This window comes from Fistularia commersonii, chromosome 2, assembly GCF_037954325.1.
Source record: "Fistularia commersonii isolate RoL2024-O1a breed Wild chromosome 2, RoL_Fcom_v1.0, whole genome shotgun sequence".
Classification (NCBI taxonomy): Eukaryota; Metazoa; Chordata; class Actinopteri; order Syngnathiformes; family Fistulariidae; genus Fistularia; species Fistularia commersonii.
The window spans coordinates 5017097-5038610 of record NC_141285.1 but is presented as its reverse complement, the minus strand read 5'-3'; the positions used below and the strand labels follow the sequence as shown (position 1 = coordinate 5038610).

The window sequence follows — 21514 nt, the reverse complement described above, 5'->3', positions numbered from 1 at the left end:
ACAAGTGACCCAACTTTGTAAACTAAACAACGCAATGCGATGTAGCGTTTGGGTCATCTCCCACCCTCTGCACGTTCTCCCATAAAATACAAACTCGTATAATCACAACAGTGCAAACTTAAGGACAGACAAGGAGCTGATTAGAAAGAAGCACTGGTGATAGTTAGAGACCAATGAGCTCAGAGTTTCTTTGAGGTCACATTAAATTATTATGAGGTGGATACTCTTCTAATTAAACAAAAACTGCACTTTTAAAAAAAGGAAGATAACAAGAAAATTAAGGCAATAAACTGAGCAAAGTCCAAACTGGAAATTGACTAAGATAATAAAACATTTAAGAATGCAAGGGGTGGTTTTCTTGTTCAAACTTTAATTCTATTCAAATCAATTGAGCTAATGACACATGGCTTAAACAAAACAAACAAAGTCGCATTTAGGATGACCAAACATTGGCAGGATGATAATCATAATCAGTAATAACCATGAAGTTGGTGTGCAGTTCTCTTGTTTTGTCTAGACATTTTTTTTTGCTCTAGTACAGCTTTGGTTAGAGGTAAGAGTTCAAAATAGCAGTAACAAGGTCTTTATCCGTTTAACCTATGTTTCATTCAAACTCTTAAAAAACAAGACACGTCATGTGTAGGAGGTTTGAGGGAATAAGAGCCCTGAGCGGAAGCTAAGGTAGAATTTATAAATTCAGATGAAGAGCACGCATGCACTCTAAATGCAGACGTGTGTGTTATCAGAACACTAGGTTCAAAATGACAGACTGTGCAAGTCTGCACAGGTCTGCACAATATATCTAATCAAAATAAAGCAGAATGCAGCAGGAGATGGAAAACATAGGACAAGGTTGTTTTTTTCCCCGACAAGATATACAGTAGATAGTTTACATTCTAGTTTTCTGCTGTAAAACATCAGAAAAGCTGGAATATGAGAGGCTTGTAAGCTGAAGTCAAACTGAACATACCAGCTTATTTAGGCATAATATGTATTCTATTAATAAAATGATCTATTTGTGAAAAGTCTCGGCAGTAGATTGCATTTAATACTTATTACCATCTATGCTAAGAAATGACTGTTTCTGTTAGATTTTTTTTTTCCCAATGTGATACAAAAAACTGTGGAACGTAGATTTTGTCACATTATATCTTCTCTTACAGTAGCACTGCTATTTCCAAATAAATCAATTGAGAAATGAGAAATTAGATAAACTAACCAGCTAACAAACAAACTCACTCACTAACTTACTAACTAACTGACATCAAGCAAGAGACGGGGTCCAACATATAAATAACAGGGTCAAATACTGTATATGAGCAAGCAAACATTCACTCACTCATTAAAATCTACTGTTTTGAATGCCAGTTCACATTCTTCTGTGAATTTATTGTTTATTGTTTCGGTTGGAGGAAACTAGAGAATAAACACTTTTTCTACCACAAGAAAGACTTCTCCTCCATGTTGAGCTGGATCGGACAAGCCATTTTAAAATTAAAGAGGGGTAATTTCTTTGTGGCTTATTAATATATCAGATTCAATTTTGTGTTTTTATCAATCTGACTGTGCGACTAATCAATATGGCAGATTATTTTTCCCAATATCTTCTCCCGTAACTTTTTTGGGGAAAAAAAACAACAACACACAAACACATACATTACAACATGAAAAAAAGCCATAAAATTATTGTTTGTTACTATTGTGCCATTTAGTGTAAAAAAGGGTGGGAACACAACTGGAACTGGAAAACTAAATCAGAAAATCAGGCAAAATCAAAGTTAATTGAACAAGTCAGTTTCGGCTTCTTGTTGGAATGCTGGTGTGTGTGTGTGTGTGTGTGTGTGTGTGTGTGTGTGTGTGTGTGCCCGCTGGCTGTTAAAGAGTGCGATGCGTGATTTTCATGCGTTATCGCTGATATAAAAATTTGAACTTCTCACAATCTTTTTCATTCTCCACTTTCTACCCTCAAACTAAATGGATTTGTATTAATTTATTTATTCATATTTGTTCACTCCTTGTGCAGATTTCTTTGCTTTAATCATATTATTATTTCATTTTTTTTTATACATTTTTTTTTCTTGGTGCAACCTTCCACTAGACCTATGGTTTTATCCGGTCCTTCAGAAATAAGGAATTGTGAATTCTCTCTCTCGCTGTCTGTCTGTCTCTCTTGCTCTCTCTCTCTCTCTCTCTCTCTCTCTCACACACACACACTCCCTCACTCTCACTGTCTGTGTGTGTGTGTGTGTGTGTGTGTGTGTGTGTGTGTGTGTGTGTGTGTGTTAACTACAGCTGCTTTTATCCCCGACCCTGATAATAGCAACATAACAAGGCTTCTCTCTCCCTCTCTCTCTCTCTCTCTCTCCCTTCCCTCGATCTCCTCCATTCTCTCTCTCCAGGTTCTCTCACCCCATCCTGCCTCTCCTCCTCTCCACCTGCTCCTCCCCTCCCGCCTAGATATTCTCAGTCTCGTAGCAGCGGCGCTCCGTCCTCGCCAAGTGATGTTCCTCGGCGGCGCAGGTCTCCAGCGGCTGGGAAGCCTGTTTTTGTGTGTGTGTTTTGTTTTATTTATTTTTTAAACCGATTCATTTATTTTTCTATGTTCTAAGGATATGTCGGGCATGGGAAATATTCCGGGTTTTTTAAAGTGAGCGGACCGGACCGGCCGAGGATCACTCGGGTCCCATCCGAGAGGAGGAAGAGGAGGAGGAGGAGGAGGAGGGAGGGAAGGAGACTTCGGTGAAACAGAAGCGCCGGGACGGGGAGGCGCAGCCGATGCCTCCGCGCCCCATAGTTTGACGTTCATCTGATTTATTTTTATTTGTTTGCCTGGGTTTGGGACATAAACAAACACTCAATCGGAGGATTTTAATTGGGTTCCGGGAGATGCGATCGGTGGTTCCGTGTGCGGCGTGAGTGAAAGAGCGCACTCACAGGGGGAGGGGGGGAACTTAAGTCTCGCCATGAGATCGGTGATTTTCAACCGCGCCTTCATCCTTCTCCCCTGGGTCCTCATCGTCATTATCATGATCGATATCGACAACAACCGACCCGTCCGGACCCTGCCGACCCTCTCTAACGCCAAGACGCAGCGGAGCGGGCGGACCGGCGGCGGCGCGCCAAGCGCAGGCGGCGCGCGGAACTTCTCCGCCCTGCCGGTCATCTACGCCATCACCCCGACTTACAAACGCCCGGTGCAAAAAGCAGAACTGACCCGGTTGGCCCACGCCTTCCGCCAGGTGCCCCGGTTCCACTGGCTCATCGTGGAGGACTCGACGACGCGCACGGAGCTGGTTACGCGCTTCTTGGCACGCTGCGGCGTGCCGTATACGCACCTGAATTTCTTCACGCCGCGCAGGTTCAAGAACCCCGGGATGCCACGGGCCACCGAGCAGAGGAATTGGGCTCTTACGTGGCTCCGGCAGCACCGGACTAAACGGGACGCCGGGGTGGTTTTCTTCGCGGACGATGACAACACGTACAGCCTGGAGCTGTTTGAGGAGGTAAGAAAAACCCCTTCCACCCCCTCCTGCAGGCTCAGGTGGAAGGGAGCATGGAGCTTGAGCTGTCAAGGTGTGATCCATTTAGGATGGAGATATTTCTCCAGCGCTCCCCCAGTGGCTATATCGATACTAGAATGCGAAATGCAACTCATCCGACCATTATATTTTTTTAAATTTTAGAGCCAGACAAAGTTTTGCTTTTTAGATGAACCCAGAGAGATCGGTTGCCATTCATATTTTCAATCGTTCTGCAATGATGGGCTAAATCCTGTGTCAACAATAATTTCAGATCTAATGCAAATTACGGGTCTTTTTAAAATGCATGCAGCATCTTCAGAAGGTTCAAACTTTTTTTCAGCTTTTCTAGCACAAATGAGAACGATTCTAATGTGGCACTGGTTTTTCAATTTTTCAAAAATGTATTATCTCACAAACAAAAAAGGCTGGTATAAAAAGCAGCTCAAATGATGTATGTGCAATGTCCCTTTGTGTTACTGGTTACGTGCTTTCGGGCCAGAATACAGCTATTGTCCAAGAGTATCAGCTGGCCAGATTTGAACAGGCCTGATTTCAATCACTTCAAGGTGATGTTTTTTTTTAAAACATTATGGTTTTAATGTGGCAGGTACAAATGAAGCCTGAAAAAGTAGTCCGCGTGTTGATTCCATCTTTGTGTGTCCCTGTTTACCGGTTGCAGAGCAGTGGCTAATTCTAAAATTAAAGAAGATGCCGAAACTGATCTCTTGGGCCTTGTCGTGTCACCTGCTTTAAAACGCGATTGCGGTATTTCGTTCAAACATGTGCCTGTATGATCCTGCCCTAAGGTGCATTGTGGCTTTATGCTTGACACCTGCAGGCTGCAGCTCCTTGAGCAATAAGTTAGATTCTGAGGGGGGAGTCAGTGTGCTTTCTGTGTTAACTGACATAAGGTCAGTATGATACTCGGCTGCTTCTCAAAAGATTTAAAGCTGTTGTTATAACAGTTTTAAATGTCCGCTGTCAAAATTAAGCATGTATAAATGTGATGTCATAAGATAGGCTTTCTCAAAGCCAGACCCCAGCTTTTCATATTTTCCCCCCATTGTCCCATTTGACTGATTAATACCCGCTTGAAATTATATGGTTGTAGTTCACCTCATCAGAAAACTACAAATGTACATGTACTCCTGTATTGCACATGTTTTCTGGTATTCCAACTGCATTTTTGTCAGAGGGTGAATTACCATGTAAAAGGTGTTTCTAGTCAGGGGTCTAAAGCTTTTCCCGGGCTCTGATTTTCTCTGCGCGTTTGATACTCTGTGCTTAAAGTTCATTTACAAAGATGTCGTGTTGTACAGCTTTGTCTGCCCTTGGATTTTTGTATAGCCGAGCACTTCAAATTCAATTCAAAACCAGGTATCATTTATGCACTTTACACGCATCTGTACATGTAACTACTGCCCATTTAAACTGCACTCATCTTTGCACGTGCACTGTGAGAGCTGCACACCATGTTGCACTCAAATGTCTTATTGCACTGCCAGCACTGTTCATATTTATAATAATGTTTACTATCATTATTTCTCATCATATCCAAATGCACTGTGGACAGCAAAGTAGCAATGTCTCCGTACAGGGATACACATTTCTACACTGTGTATGTGACAATAAACTCTTAAAAATCTTTTTTTTTTTAAAACTTGATGTTTCCAATTATGGTGACCAACCTGATAATATTGAATATCACACAAACAGCAGTGGGTCACTGCGCTTTTAAAAATGGTCACTGAGGATAAACCTGACCTTCTTCACTCCTCCAGATGCATATTTAGAAATCGGGACATCGTTCTAGATGTTCCACTGAGATACATTTCTGGGTCAGAGGCACTTTCTTAAACCAATGAAAATAAATAGATCAATCCAGAAGACAGAGTGTCTCAGTAAAATAAAATATTAACCTGACATCCCAGAGGTGAAGTCCACGGTGTGCAGAAAAAACAGGTCCAGTCGACGTTGTTTGTTTCCCTTGATTACTTTACAGAAATTAAAAACTCGCTTTCTTTCGACTTGAAACGTGTTGTTGATTGCAAAATGTTTGTTTTTATGTCATAGTTTTCACTCATACAGAGCTGGAATCAGTAATTACCACTTTATTACAGTGGATGGGGGGGGGGGGGGGGGGGGTGTATGCAATCTCATCTCATTTTTTTTTTTTCTCCCCATCCCAAAGAGTTTAGGTGTGTAGTGAGAATAGCGGTTGAGTTTTACAGGAAGGTGTATCCACAGCATCCCCACGAGGAGTCTATTCCCCCATTTCTCACGGTGTTTGTTCTCTAACCGTTCAATTTTTTGGGGTGGAAACTCATTTCCCAAATTGGCTGAAAACAAAATAAACACAGATGGATTGTTTATGTTGATGGGATCTTCAAACTCCCTGGGGTTTTGGATGAAAACATCACCTGAGCAGCCTTACCAAGACAACGTATTATGGTAGTAAATCCTCTGGTATTTAAGTTCTAGATCAATATATGTGACAGAGCAAGCCAGACACAGAGTGGGTGAGAGAGCCGGGGGCTGACGGGAATGAGAGATGGCAGAGTTCGGCCCGCTCTCAGGACCTCTATCATTTCCTGATCATTCAAATCTTTAGCAATTCAGACATAACTTGCCAGTTTTATTTGTTTTACAGGTGCATAACAAAGCTGTGATTATTTTGTTTGCTTCCGGTTAATGTCAGTTTTATTTTACTCTCAAGGGAGTGTTGATAACAGTACATTCCTTGTTTTTGTCACTTAAATATTTGTCGGTTGGTTGGCATTTTTCTCGCCTCTAAATACTTTTAATTATCTTCTTTTGAAGCGTCTTATGCTGCGTTTTACATTCAACCGAGAACTGGAGTTTTGGGTTGATGGCGTTATTCAGAGAGAACGACAACATATTTATCGACAAACATTTCCAGTAGGGTAAGGCTGAGTTATACATCACCATAGTAACACGGTCGCTGAGTCATACCGAGATGACTTTTTCCTTCTGCTTTCTTTACTTCATTTGCTGACAAAATATTCGCAATCACAGGTTACATTTATTTGGCGATGTTTTTCATGCTTGTTCTTGAGAACTCTCCCAGCCCCCATCCCTTGCATGGAAGCTCTGCTGCCATCTGTTTATTAATGTGTGAGTGAATGGTTGAATGCAATTTCATACAAAGCAATTTGAAACCTCAAAGTGTGAAAGTGCTCTATCAATTGAGACCATTCATACTTATCTCTCAGGATTATCAGTGTGTATCTAATGCTGAAGGAGTTATTATAAAAGTGACAGATTAATTGCAAGGAACGACATTTCCGTTGGCTTTCCTTCTTTGTTCCTCATACATGCAAATTTCAGTCCTGTCAAAAAGTGGACCGTGCTTGTCGACCCAAACACAGAGAATACAGAAAATACTTTCTTCTTCTTCCCCTTTCGGCTTTTCCCTTCAGGGGTCACCTCAGCGAATCAACCTTCTCCATCTAACCCTATTCTGTGTATCCTCCTCTCATATCCCTTCTCACTACGTCCACAAATCTTCTCTTTAGTCTTCCTCGAGACCTCCTGCCTGGCAGCTCTAATTCCAGCATCTCTCTACCAATGTATTCACCATCCCTCCTCTGTATATGACCGAACCATCTCAGTCTGGCTTCTCTGATCGTCTCTCCAAAACATTTAACTTGTGCTGTTCCTCTGATAGACTCATTCTGTCAAAAAGAACCTTTGCATCTTCATCTTTGCGACCTCTCGCTCTACCTCCTTTCTTTTTGCCATTGTAATTGTTTCTTGGCCATACAGCATGGCTGGTCTCACCACCGTATTTTCACGACTATAAGGCGCACATAAAAGTCTTAGATTTTACTCAAAATGTGCAGCGCTCCCTGTGTGTGTTGTTGTAAGGCGGACGTAATAGAGAACACCGTGAGAACATTAAAGGGGGAAGTTTGGGCGTTGATTGTATGTAATAGAACAGGTATGTGTGTTATGCAGAAAATCGTTGTTTTAACAACCCTGAAAACATCGCCGACAAGCACATCCAGCCCAGCCACGTCACTAACATGGACGAGCTGCCGCTCACTTTCGACATCCCGGTGAGTCACTGTGCAGAAGAAGGGGGACCAGCACGGCAGCGATATGCACAACAGGGTACGAAAAGTCCTCTTGGTGACCACAGTTTCACTCAGAGTGGAAGGCAGCGCCGGGCGAGTTACGCCACAATTTGCGAATGGATTGTAGATGCTTGGGCTAACGTGTCTGCTGGCACTGTGGTTCGCGCTTTCGCAAAAGCCAGCATAATTTCCGAGGAGCCGTGCGGCACGGAAAGTGACTCTGACAGTGAAAAAAGTGAACCTGGCATGTTTGATGGACATTTAGCGCAGCTGTTCTAATCAGAAACAGAGGATGAGGACTTCGATGGGTTTGATTGATGGCGATCACCAGTAAAAAAATGTTAATACCAAACTCAGTTTTGCTCCCGCTCTATTTCTAAATACGGACACTTGTATGCTTGTTTGTGTGTTGCTGTTGTCAGGTGGGCGTAGAAGAGGACACCATGAGAATGTAAAAGGGGGAAGTGTTGGCGTGGATTGTATATAAAACCCGTGCCCTATAATCAGGTGCGCCTTATGTGTGTGTTAAATACAGTAATGGCACACATAACTGAGACTGCGCCTTTTACCACGGTGCGCCTTATCGTTGTGAAAATACAGTAGACACCTTTCCTTTCATTCTGGCTGATAGCCTTCTATCGCATCGTACCCCTGACTTGCTTGAACCTGTCTCTTCATCTCTTTTCCTCACTCTCCGTTGCTCTGGACTGTTGATCCCAAGCACCTGAAATCCTCCAACTTCTTGATCTCCACTCCATGTAGCCTCACCGTTCCACCCGGGCTCTTCTTATTCACACACATATACTCTGTCTTGCTGCGACCTTCATTCATCTCCTTTCCAGCGCATACCACCACCTCTCTAAATTTTCTTCAACATGTTCCCTGCTCTCATTACTGTTATCTGCAAATATCATGGTCCATGTAGATTCCTGTCTAACCTCATCTGTCAGTCTGTCCATCACCACTGCAAACAAGAAGGGGCTCAGAGCTGATCCCTGATGGAGTCCAGCCTCCACCTTGAATTTCTCTGTAACTCCTACAGCACACCGCACCGCTGTCTCACGGCGAGCATACATGTCCTGCACCAGTCTAATATACTTCTCTGCCACTCCAGTTTTCCTCATACAATACCAGAGATCCTCTCTTGGCACCCTGTCATATGCTTTTTCTAAGTCTACAAAAACACAATGCAGCGCCCGCTGGCCTTCTTTGTAATTCTCTATTAGCATTCTCAAAGCAAATACTAGCTCTCTAGTACTCTTTCTAAGCATGAAGCCATACTGCTGTTCACAAATGCTAACTTCTAATCAATATCGTTTCCACAACTCTTTCCGATAACTTCATTGTATGGCTCGTCACTCATCGTCTCACTCTCTAAGATCCTGTTGAATAATCTACTCAGAAATTCTAACGCTGCCTCTCACAGACACTTCCACTCCTCCACGGGAATATCATCAGGACCAATTGCTTTTCCACTCTTCATCCTCTTCAATGCCTTCCTCACTTCACTTTTACTAATCTGCATACTTTGTGGTCAACAATAATCACCTCCTCTACCCTTGCCTCTCTGTCTTTTTCCACATTCAGATGGAAAGTACTCTTTCCATCTTCCCATCACTCTTCAAGCATCTGTCAATACATTTCCCTTAATCACCCAGACCTATTGTACATCTTTTCCATCTTTATCTCTCTGTTTCGCCAACCTGTGTAGATCATTCTCGCCCTCCCTACTGTCCAACAGCATACAAGTCATTGTACGGCCTTTTTTTTGCCTTTGCTACCTCTATCTTTACCGTACGCTGAATCTCCCTGTTCTCCTGTCTGTTCTCTTCTGTCCTCTCAGTATCCCACTTTTTCTTTGCCAACTGCTTCATCTGTATATACTCCTGCACTTCCTCATTCCACCACCAAGTTTCCTTATCTACTTTCCTTCCAGATGACACACCAAGTACTCTCCTACCTGTCTCCCTGATAACACTAGCTGTTGTTGTCCAATCATGTGGAAGCTCTCCCTGAACACCCAGAGCCTTTCTCAACTCCTCCCTGAAAATCTTCCTTGTCACTATAGTCATCCTACAAACTACCATCCTGTGCTGTCTGGCCATGTTTTCACTTACTACTACTTTGTAATCACTGATCTCCTTCAAGTTACCTCGTCTATACAAGATGTAGTCTACCTGCGTCTCCGACCTGCGTGCTCTTATGAGTTACGCTATGTTCCTGTCTTTTTTGGAAAAAAGTGTTCACTTTTGCAAAATCTACCACCATCAGTTCCTCTGTGTCCCTGTCCTGTATACCAAATTTTCCCATCACTTTTTCATCCCCTTTATTACCTGCACCAACCTGCCTATTGAAGTGTGCACCAATTCCTACTCTCTCATCTCTGGGCATATTCTGCATCACTTCATCTATCTCATTCCAGAACTTCTCCTTCTCCTCAAAGTCACATCCCACCCACAGGTATAGGCACTAACAACATTGAGCCTCATACCTTCAATTTCCAATTTCAGACTCATAAGTCTATCTCACGTTCTTTTCACCTCCAGAATATTCTTAACAAACTCCTCCTCAAGATAACTCCTACTCCATTTCTCTTCTTGTCAGTACCATGATAGTACAACTTAAATCCTGCTCCTAAGCTTCTAGCTTTTCTACCTTTCCACCTGGTCTCCTGGACACACAGTGTATCCACTTTCCTTCTCTCCTGTTTACCAACTCTCTACCTTTTCCTGTCATAGTCCCAATAATCGGAGTCCCGACTGTCAGTCCGAGACTCTGGCCCTTCCTCTTCTCTCTCTGCTCCCGATCATGCTCTCCACCTCTTCTTCTTCTTTGACCCACAGTAGCCCAGTTTCCATTGGTACTCTGTAGGTTATCGGTACCAATGGCGGTCATCATTAACCCAGGCCTCGCCATATCCGGTATAATCTAGTTCTTATATTTGATCGCATGTTTGGTTTTGGCCAAAGTTTTACGCCAGATGCCCTTCCTGATGCTACCATCTGCATTTTTCCGGGCTTGGGACTGGCTTTGGGAGACACTGGCCCGTGCCCCCACGAGGCTGGTTCAGGGGGAGGCGTCACAATTTAAGGACAGACAGACACACAGATAGATAGATAGATAGATAGATAGATAGATAGATAGATAGATAGATAGATAGATAGATAGATAGATAGATAGATAGATAGATAGATAGATAGATAGATAGATAGATAGATAGATAGATAGATAGATAGATAGATAGATAGAGATAAAATGGCAGATGATGAAGAGTATAAATCAATCAAATACCATGAGCTTTTGTTCGTAAGCTGACAAATAATTTCAAACCCTGAAATTAAGCTTTTTTTAGGAGTCAAGATGAGAAAAAAAATGTTAAATTCATGATGGTTAATATTTTAAGGAGTTTTTTCAATTTCTTCAATTAGGTTGGTAGGTAGGAGCGATGCACATCATAACCTGTGATTTGTATCTTCAAATGACTTTGAGTCATTCTAAATCATCAATATTTTCAATCAATACTATGTTACTACTCTGACTTTGTAGGAAATCATTACTATGAAATCATTACTATGATTTCCTACACAAAAAAAAAACAAAAACAGAAGTACTTTATTTTTTTGTGAAGGCATATCGATTTCCACATCAGTCTGTTTTGGGGATGATAGTCACAAAAGTCATTGATTTAAAGGAAGCAAACATTGCTGACCTTTTCCCTCTCCACAATAAAAACCTGTGTGCTTGCATTGCAGCATTTTTCATTTGAGCATTTCCCCCCCGCATATTTTATGAATGTACTCTCCACCTGCATCTGAAATCTGCTCGGAAAATCGCTGGGTAAACCAAGCACACAATTACAATAAGTATGATTGATGCACTTTGTTTTAGCTCAGCGGCTATTCTTCTTGTGTTTGAGGAGCTTAGGGAACAGAGCCTGATGACTGAAAATGTGATTGTGACTAGCAAAGAAAACATTCTGCAGATTTAGAACCAAACACAAATTAAACAATGGATTTTATCTCTATCTTCGTCTTGAGTGAGCCAGATGTACTACATGTGTCAGATTTTGTTATAATATAAATAAGTTATCACGAAAAGGAGTTGTCAATACTATCTATCTATCTATCTATCTATCTATCTATCTATCTATCTATCTATCTATCTATCTATCTATCTATCTATCTATCTATCTATCTATCTATCTATCTATCTATCTATCTATCTATCTATCTATCTATCCATCCATATGTAAAAGACAATTGTTTCTAGTTGTCCATCAAAACTGTATCTATCACTGTCAAATAAACTTTAACTGTGCAAGATGAATAATTTGTGCTCATGAGGGAATTCTATATTCATTAAAGGAAATTGTTTGCGCATTTGTGAAAATGACTCAAAGTGAGGAAAATACCCCAGGTTTTTACAAAGTAATTTGCTTTCTGTTTACAAAGGAGCCTCTCCTCTTTCACACAGTTGGTTCTGTAAGGTTTTACCTTAAAATTCATTACCTCAAAATGGGTGCAAGTAGGCTATCAAACCCTAAACCCACCTTGATATACCTTGTTGTGGTGCCCTACTTCCCCAGAGAACCCTTTATCCCAAAATAAGATCAACATAATTGTCTTTGGTCTTGATAGCTAAAGTACACTATATGCGGGTGTAATCAATATTACAACTCTAAAATTAAAAAAAGATAGATACAAAAAATTCAATTCAATTCAATTCAATTCAGTTCAATTCAATTCAATTCAATTCAATTCAATTCAATAATTGTATCAAAACAAATAACATCCCAAACCACAAGAATCGACCTTCACACTTCCCAAGTTACGATCCTTATGTGGCTGCAAATCTAAATTACTCAAGCACAAGCCAATCATTCTTAAAACATGACAATCAGCTTCATCTTGACCCTTCTGCTAACATCAATCGCTTCTCTTTGAATGACGTTCCAGAATGCAACATGAAAATGGGGTGTAGCTGGTTCCACTTTGATGCAGAGCCTCAGGTTCGCGGAGCATCTGTTTGATTTGTTGATAGCAGACCGTCTTCTCTCTGTCCTCCCGCCTATTTCATTATCTGGCTGCAGTGTGCAGGTAATGGGCTGTCATAGAGAGATAATGGGTTGTCATACGGCAGTAATAACCAGCAAAAACTGTCTGCACCTCTCAGACTGATGGCACTAACACTCCTTAGAGTGTGTGGCAACTTCATATTAGAAACATTTATATTGTTTTTCAAAAAGAAAAATTATATTGCGTAACAGTTGTGGAAATCCATTCTATTAATTCTACCTCGAATTAAAGGATAAGCTCCAGTTTTATTAAGTCATTGAAATATTTATGGCTGGGAATAAACAGATTCACAATGTGACTGCACAAGTCATTCTATAACCTCCCGAGTCCTCATGTGAGGATATTAGAATTGGAGTTCTCTACATCTTACACACACTTATCTGTGATTTATTATCATCACATAAAGAGACTGTTCTGCAACTGCTTGTGGTAGTTAGAGCAGAAAACACAAATATGTGTCAAAAAAATATAAAACCACTGAACACTGGCCATACTGAATCCATTTATAGATATAACAACACACACACACACACGTGTATATACGTATATATATGTGTTTGTATATATATATATATATATATATATATATATATATATATATATATATAAGTGTGTGTGTGTGTGTGTATTAACCACAAAATCACAACACTGAATTGGTAAATGAGGTCCGAGGTAGCTATGAGGTAAATCGGCTTTGTGAAAAGTTTTGCAGGTTACACACACACACATGCACACACACACACACACACGTACACACACACACACACACACACACACACACACACACACACACAGGATAATGTGCTAAGAAACATCCGGTCCTGTACTGTGATTTGAAGATAAGCAGCACGTCGCAGCTTTAGCAGCAGAGCACTGACATTATCTTCACCTGAAGCTGCTTCACTGACCGCAGGAGCCACAGGCTCCTACGTAGAGTCACACTGCAGATGTCTATTTTTACATCTCTATATTGCTCAGTTATGTGACTCCCCATATCTAAACTTAATAAAAAAGCTCATGGAAATGCATTAATATTATGTTTTTATCAGAGAAAAGTGCAATATTACAGCCATTTTCCTCCATCGCACATTAAAAAAAAAATAGCAATCAAATAGTCGTGTTTCCCAGATCATTGAGCTACCGTAAAAGGATCAATATACTGACACTGAAGCTGATAATGTTTGTGGAAAAATACTGCCACTGTCAACAATATGACTGTCCTATTTCGAAACAGACTGGACAAGCCTGTGTGTCAGGTAAAACTAGTTCTGCTGTTCTGCCAAAAGTGACTGATGTTGCATAATGTCTTTTCTCGCAACTATGATCTTTTAAAATTGCTCCTTTTTTCAGTACCTATCTGTCTGGGTTCTTGATGTTGAATATAAATGGAGACCTATTGTATCTCCTTCTTTTCCTTTCGGCTGTTCTTTTCAGAGGTAGCCACAGTAAATCATCTGGCTCCATCTAGCCCATTGTCTGATTGTGCCTCTTTGAGCCCCAGCTCCTATACTGGCTCAGCTGGTGGATTTAAGACAATCCGTGGAAACAGATCAGGGGGACAAGAGAATGTGATTATCTTAAATGTACAGTATATTTTTTCAGCCCAAACAAACATCAGATCATGTATGTTTTGCTTGAGAAAATGTTAAAAATGGAAAAATGCATTTTCAAATGCCTAAGCAAATTTATGTGACGCCTAATTCCTACATTGGACAGTGTGGGGGAATTTAAACAAATGCTGTTGTTGTTATATTTAGGGTCAAGGTAAAATCACACAGAACTTATAAGTCATTTAAAATAAATAATGAAAAAAAGAGGATATGAGGTGCTTAGTGAGACACATTTTAAAAGAATTACGTACCAAAAAAAGCTTGTAAATATTTGACATAATTCATTCTGGGATAAATAAAATAAATATAATTCAATAAATAAATCAGTTCCGCCATTGTTGCCCAAAATGTTATTGTTTATTAAGTTAGGCTCATAATGCAAGAAGGTTGCAAATATGCTCCTTTAAAACAAAAAGAAAAGGGCTTTTTATATATATATATATATATATATATATATATATATATATATGTATGTATATGTAAGGCCTGGTTCCACCCGTTGGTAGGACTCCTCAAAAGTGTATTTTTCACTTCAATGCCTTTATGATTAAAATATCCAGACTTTAAAAAGGACCTTTTCTACCTTCGATATCTTACTATTTAACCTGCAGGAAAAAAGCAATGCATTTGTGACCTAGAGCCTTCCGCTTAACAACTGAGGAAACCCAGCCAGGGCAGAATCAGCCTCATTCTCAGTTGCTGATTACATGAAAGTAGTCTGTGTTGCCTGGAGTGAAACTACAAACTACAACGGAGTAATGAGCAAAATGTGTCACAAGCAGACCCTGCTCCCCCCCCCTATGAAAAAAAACTTTGGTACATAGCAAATGTTTAACAAGCCTCCCTGTTACTCCTTTGCATCAAGGGGTGTATTCTCTGTTTCCGGATGCTAGTCAGGACTTGGTTTGGTGTGCTTTATTATGCATGTGACACGTTCCGGCTGAGTCACCTCCCAGCGGTGGGGTGTCAGAAAAACGCAAGGTTGCTCAATTGCCTCCATGCAATTGCACTCTTTAAATGTTCATTGCTTCCTCACATTAGGCCACAATCACCAGGTACATGAGTCACTTTGTTTTGGGCGAATCGGTTTCCTTAACATATTTAGATGAATACTGAGAGTCCGTTGCTTGGACTGGAATCCCCAAACTTGTTATGAACCTGATATACATGATCCAAACAAGGCATTATTCATGTCTCATTTATGTAACTTGTTTGTAACTTGTTTCCCAATCAAATAGAAGGATTTATGATAAAAAAGAAGAGGGTTTTTTTTTTTTTCTTTTTTCATACATTATATTACATTACAGTCATTTGGCAGACGTTTTTATCCAAAGCGACTAACAAAAAGGGCAATTCAGTCACCGAAGATCCAAAGCACCAGTAGTCAGAAGTCAGAGGTGACCACTAAACTAAATAGCCATCTCAGAACATATACATACATGCATTAATTTCATGGTTTTTTTTTTGGGGGGGTGGGGGCTAAGTGCGATAAGTAGGGTAGTGCTTGGTGAAGAGGTATTTTTTCAGCTCAAGGCGAAAGATGGGCAGCAACCCCACTGTTCTGACCTTTTTTGGGAGTTCGTTCCACCGCTGAGGAGTCAAGACCGAGAAGAGCCAAGACCGGTTCGATCGGCAGCCGGGGGCTCTGAGTGACGGGGTGGACGGTTACCGAGAGGTGGCAGATCAGAAGGGACAGTTAGGGACATGTGGCTTGACCATATCCTGGAGATAGGACGGGGCTGTCCCATTCACCGCCTGGTAGGCGAGCACTAGGGTCTCTAACTTGATGCGGGTGGCTACCGGGAGCCAGTGTAGGGACATTAGAAGGGGAGTTGTGTTGGAGAATTTGGGACGGTCGAACACCAGGCGGGCTGCCGCTTTCTGAATAAGCTCCAGAAGCCTGATGGTCACCGCTGGGACACCGGCAAGGAGGGAGTTGCAGTAGTCCAGACGAGAGATGACCAGGGTCTGGATGATGATCTGCGCTGTATCCTCTGTGAGGAATCTGCGGATCTTCCTGATGTTGTAGAGAAGGAATCTGCGGGAATGTGCGACTGCTGCGATGTTGGCTGAGAAAATCCTTTCACATCTGGTGAAAACTGGTTTTGTTTTGTTATTTTAGTCCTCTATTGCTCCTGGTTTGAATATAAGGCTAAAATAGTACTTCTCCATCTTGCCAGGTTGTCTGCCATCACTTGAACCTGTGGCCATTATTAACCCGCCTCCCTCAACTCTGAAGTTACAGTCCTACACCATGTTGCTCTTTGGAATTCAGGTCGGCGCTTTCCTCGGGATTTCCAATAAGAGCTATTTGCGGGATACATTGATGGTTCATTCATAATACCGGCACATGCTGTAGCAACTTGAGTCTTTTCTTAATATCAGGGAATCAAGTTATATACTTTTTTGTTTGTCTTTTGCACAGTGCCTCATGTCTGATCTTTGTTTGGACAAAAGATAAACAGATCCTTTTCAGGAAGTATCATGACATACCACTCTGTAAATCTTGTTCTTGACAATACTCCAAAAATCACAACATTACAGGAACAGCAATCATAAGGTCTTAACATTGCCAGGACTTGTTTTGCCTCCTTTTGAGTTTGCACAAATAATCCCAAGTTTGTTTTATACTCAACATGCATGGCTGAGTTTGGAAAAAGGCCGTAATGTACGTCATGTAATACAGTGCTACTTATGATGCGATCTAGTAAGTAATCTACTTCCTCAAGCTGTTTATTGTTGACATATAAATATAAAGAACAATACTTAAAAGAAAAAAAGAAAAGTCCAAACATATTGTTTTGCCAGTCGTACGTGAAACAGCTTGCCAAATTTACATTACATACATGCTAATTCTCTTGCAATTTCGAGTTTCTCTAAAACCCATTATGTTGACAAAACACTCTGGACCGACAAAAGCACCTGCAGCAGGGCCCAAAAGGCAGCGGAAGATGCTATCTATCGCGGATAAAGTTAAACTTCTGGACATGCTAAGGGAAGGTAAAAGCTACGGGGCTGTAGGTCGGCAGTACGGAATTAATGAATCTTCTGTTTGTTCCATAAAGAAGGAAGAAAAAAACAGAAGGACGACAGCAGCAATGTATAATAGAGTATTTAATTGTATAGAAAAATAAAGGTTTCTACTTCACAGATTTTGCCTATCACGGGTTCTTTTTGGAACGTAACCCCTGTGAAAAAGAAGGGTATACTGTATATATATACAGTTTCTATATATCTATATATATATTTCTATATATATACTGTATATATACTGCTCAAAAAAATAAAGGGAACACTTGAACAACACAATGTAACTCCAAGTCAATCACACTTGTGTGAAATCATAATAATGTCCACTCAGGAAGCAACACAGATTCATTTTGACTTGTTTTAAGGACATTACATCAAAGTTGGATCAGCCTGGAGTTTGTTTTTACACTTTAATTTTGAGTGTGATTCCTAATCCTGACCTCCATGGGTTGATACAATTGATTTCCATTGATCATTTTTGTGTGATTTTGTTGTCAGCACATTCAACTGTGTAAAGAGCAAAGTATTTCATAAGAATATTTCATTCATTTAGATCTAGGATGTGTTTTTTAAGTGTTCCCTTTATTTTTTTGAGCAGTGTATATATATATACAGTATACCCATACCCATATGTATGTGTCCGTGTGTGTGTGTGTTTGTGTGTGTGTATGTGTTGTTTTCTCCCTATTTTACCAAAGGCCATCATGTTCAATACGTCAAACTCATCAAATGTCAAAATCATCTCAAAGTTGCTCAATTGAGTCTAAGTTTCTCAAATTAACCAAAGTAAGGGTTGTGTACGTTTTTCCTTGGCTTGATTTATGATTGGCATCTAGTTTTCTAACAGCCTAGCAAATCTGATATCATCCCCCCCAGTCATTTTGGCCTCCGCCAAAAAAAATGTTTGATAAAACTGCTTTAGAAAATTAACTTAACTTGCAGGTCTCCCCTCTCTCGCTGTGACATTTGCTCTGAAGTTGGTTTTGGTCTGATCCAGTTATCCAGCCTGCCTTGTCAGCGATTCCTAATGACGCCGGCGACTGTGCAACTAATGGGACTTTGGGTAGGACAAGAGAACATTAAACAGCTGACCGGAGGACAACAGAAATCCATCAAATGCGGAGAGATAACGAGCAATCAGGAAAATGAAGTTAGCTCCTCTTGTTCCTGAAAAGCTGTCAGTGGGAATGGAGGGTTTCAGCTGACGGCACCGCGGCAAAGCCGTTTGATTCAGCCGCACAGGGCTGTCAGCCAGTCAAGACTGTTGTCACTTTTCTGAATAATTGACTCCCCCCCCCTCCTCCTCCAGCCCCTAGAGCTCTACCGCAGTCACACTATTTTAGGGAGCAGTTAGTGTTGCAAGTACCCTGTACTGAAGTGTGACTCAGAGCACCTCTCTGGATGTGCTATACATGCTTTAGTGTTCATTTATTACATTCTGCACGCCGCACTGGTCACTGATTGTGTTGGAAGAGAAAATGCATGACTGAGCTTGAACGCAGAAGTAAGCATTTGATCATTTCCTTGATGATTCATTTTGAAATAATGTGATTTTTCACGAGAGGCCGAGGACTTTATTATAATATAGTGTCCGACTGTGATATTATGGATTTTAAGTACAACACTGAAACACGCATATATTGATTATTGTTTGTAAAAAGAACAGGGGAAGAATTAATAAATACATATATAAATAAACAAACAAATGAGGAGAAATACATTCTCATAGACCAATGACCTAAAAGTGAAGACAAAATATGTGTGACGACAATGATAAAAATAATAGGATTGATTCTTCTTCTTCTTCTTCGTCTCCTTTCGGCTTTTCCCCTCAGGGGTCACCACAGCGTATCAACCTTTTCCATCTAACCCTATTCTCTGTATCCTCCTCCCTCACACCAACTACCTTCCTATCCTCTGTTACTACGTCCATAAATCTTCTCTTTGGTCTTCCTCTAGACCTCCTGCCTGGCAGCTCCAATTCCAGCATCTGTCTACCAATATATTCACTATCCCTCCTCTGTATATGACCGATCCATCTCAGTCTGTAAAATATAATAGTATTGATAATAATATTACTACTGCTCGTAATAGCAATGATAATAATAATAGAATACTTTCACTTTACTGCACTTTAATTTGTGTTTTATATTCAATCTGCATGGTTGAAAAAGCTATATTTCACTTATGGTTTCATTATGCTCCATAGTGTGAGTATTTGAGACTTTGCATATCTGAGTCAGTTGGCAGCGGAGGGTTTGGTGAAATAACTTCTATTTTTAGAGGAAATGGTAGAGCGACACAGATGCAAACATTAAGTCCATATAGTATGTGATCAAGAGTCCAGGCCTGGAGAAATGCGGGGTGATGAGGAAGCGGCACAGAGACAAGCTTGTGGGATAAAGGAACCACAGCAAAATGAGAAATTCAATTTCCTCAAACCCCTACGAGCAATTATCATAATTACATAGTGTAGTGGAAAAGGGCGGGTGGGTTATTACGGGAGGGGTGAGGATGAAGGGGAGACCAAGGTGATGAATATGTTTGTTGCTGTAAGGGTCCAATGTAAATATAAAAAGGAGTTATGACTCACTTCACTCTCATTCCTTCTGCCTTTTCATTAAATTGGCATTTAATTGGACGTGGACGGAGTGCATTCCCTCTCGTCCAAAAACACTTCATAATGTAATAGTTTAACTGACACTATTTCATTTTGATAATTCTTCTGTTAACATAAAAGCTAAATTTCAATGGTTGTCAGTTATATCTCAATGCAATATCATAAACCACTCTGATAGTTAAAAATCTTTATAAAATTCTATATTCCTTTAACTTTCTTATTCTTGTCTTGATCCACTTAATTACAATAAAGTTGCAATAGTACTAGTAGGAGCTTATTTCAGCAACAAAATTACTGACAAATTATTCTATGTATATAGAATATTAATAGAATAAAATGAGGAATGTTGTTTACGCACAATATTTGACTGACCTCTAAATGAATAACATTTCATTAAACATGCTGAAGTATTTACTCCATATCTGTACTCGTGTGCTGGAGGGAAGGCATTGATCAATTGCTATTTATTGTGTTTTAAAATGTGCAGAATTCGTATTTTTTGGATTTAACCCCGCTAAGACTTGAGCTTTTGTTTGTTTCACATTTTCAATTTTGATCAGAATAACTTGGGATTCTGATTGTTGCAGCTTTGTAGCTTGTCATAGTTGCATATTTGTTTTTAAAATGACCTGTACGTATTTGTACGCGTTTGTTTTATTTCTTTTTTTTTAATTTATTTTGATAGATAGATAGATAGATAGATAGATAGATAGATAGATAGATAGATAGATAGATAGATAGATAGATAGATAGATAGATAGATAGATAGATAGATAGATAGATAGATAGATAGATAGATAGTATTGTATGGATCCATAATTTGGGAAATTGGCCTAATAATTAGGTATAAGTGTTAAAGAAGACAGAAGACAAGCAACATGCTATACATATAAAATAATTGTGCATATAAAACAAAAAATACAAAGTAAAATTTGAAATTATAATTAGGCTTTAATTTTTTTTTAATTTTATCTTGTTTATATTTATATTATACAATCAAGGGGGAGACCCATATCAAATATACAGTACATTCAACAAATAGTCAAGTACTAACTATATAAATACATGTTGGAATATATAATGTCGATATAGTCAACATCACTTTTGTACATGTTTATTTGTGTTGTGTTGTCATTATAAGCAAAAATGTGTTACATGAATGATGGTAAAGACTAATAACCAAACTAAAATACCATCATCTTTAGTTCGTAGATGCCGTCGCTGCCATCATGCAATTTGCCTAGCATGATGGCAATGTGTGTGATGAAAACACTGCAACATGGAAGTAAGAATTGTTCGGATGTGCATGAAATTGTGCAGTATTTTCACTCCGCAAATCATACATAATGCACCGGCACCTTCATCTTGTCACATAAAGCCATAAAGCATTCAACTTGTACACATATCATGCACCATTGCATCACGATTTCATCGCCTGGCACAGCCCTCCTAATTCGATTCATTCATTTTTCTCCCACCTCATTTGGTTCCCGTGATTGCCTCTGCCATGCATATTAATAACACAGATAAAAACACGCTTGATTAAAATCAGAGCCGGCCA

The 21514-nt window shown here is 40.1% G+C and overlaps 1 protein-coding gene across 1 annotated transcript in view; it reads left to right on the top strand.

Annotated features, from left to right (window-relative positions):
- Window positions 1-2487: 2487 nt before the first annotated feature.
- Window positions 2488-21514, top strand: part of LOC147236204 (galactosylgalactosylxylosylprotein 3-beta-glucuronosyltransferase 2-like) — a 59781-nt gene continuing 40754 nt past the window's right edge. Inside the window, exon 1 of the mRNA XM_086165054.1 lies at window positions 2488-3503. Within this exon, the coding sequence (XP_086021180.1) occupies window positions 2964-3503 (540 nt within the window). The 5' untranslated portion in view covers window positions 2488-2963. The remainder of the gene's footprint in view (window positions 3504-21514) is intronic.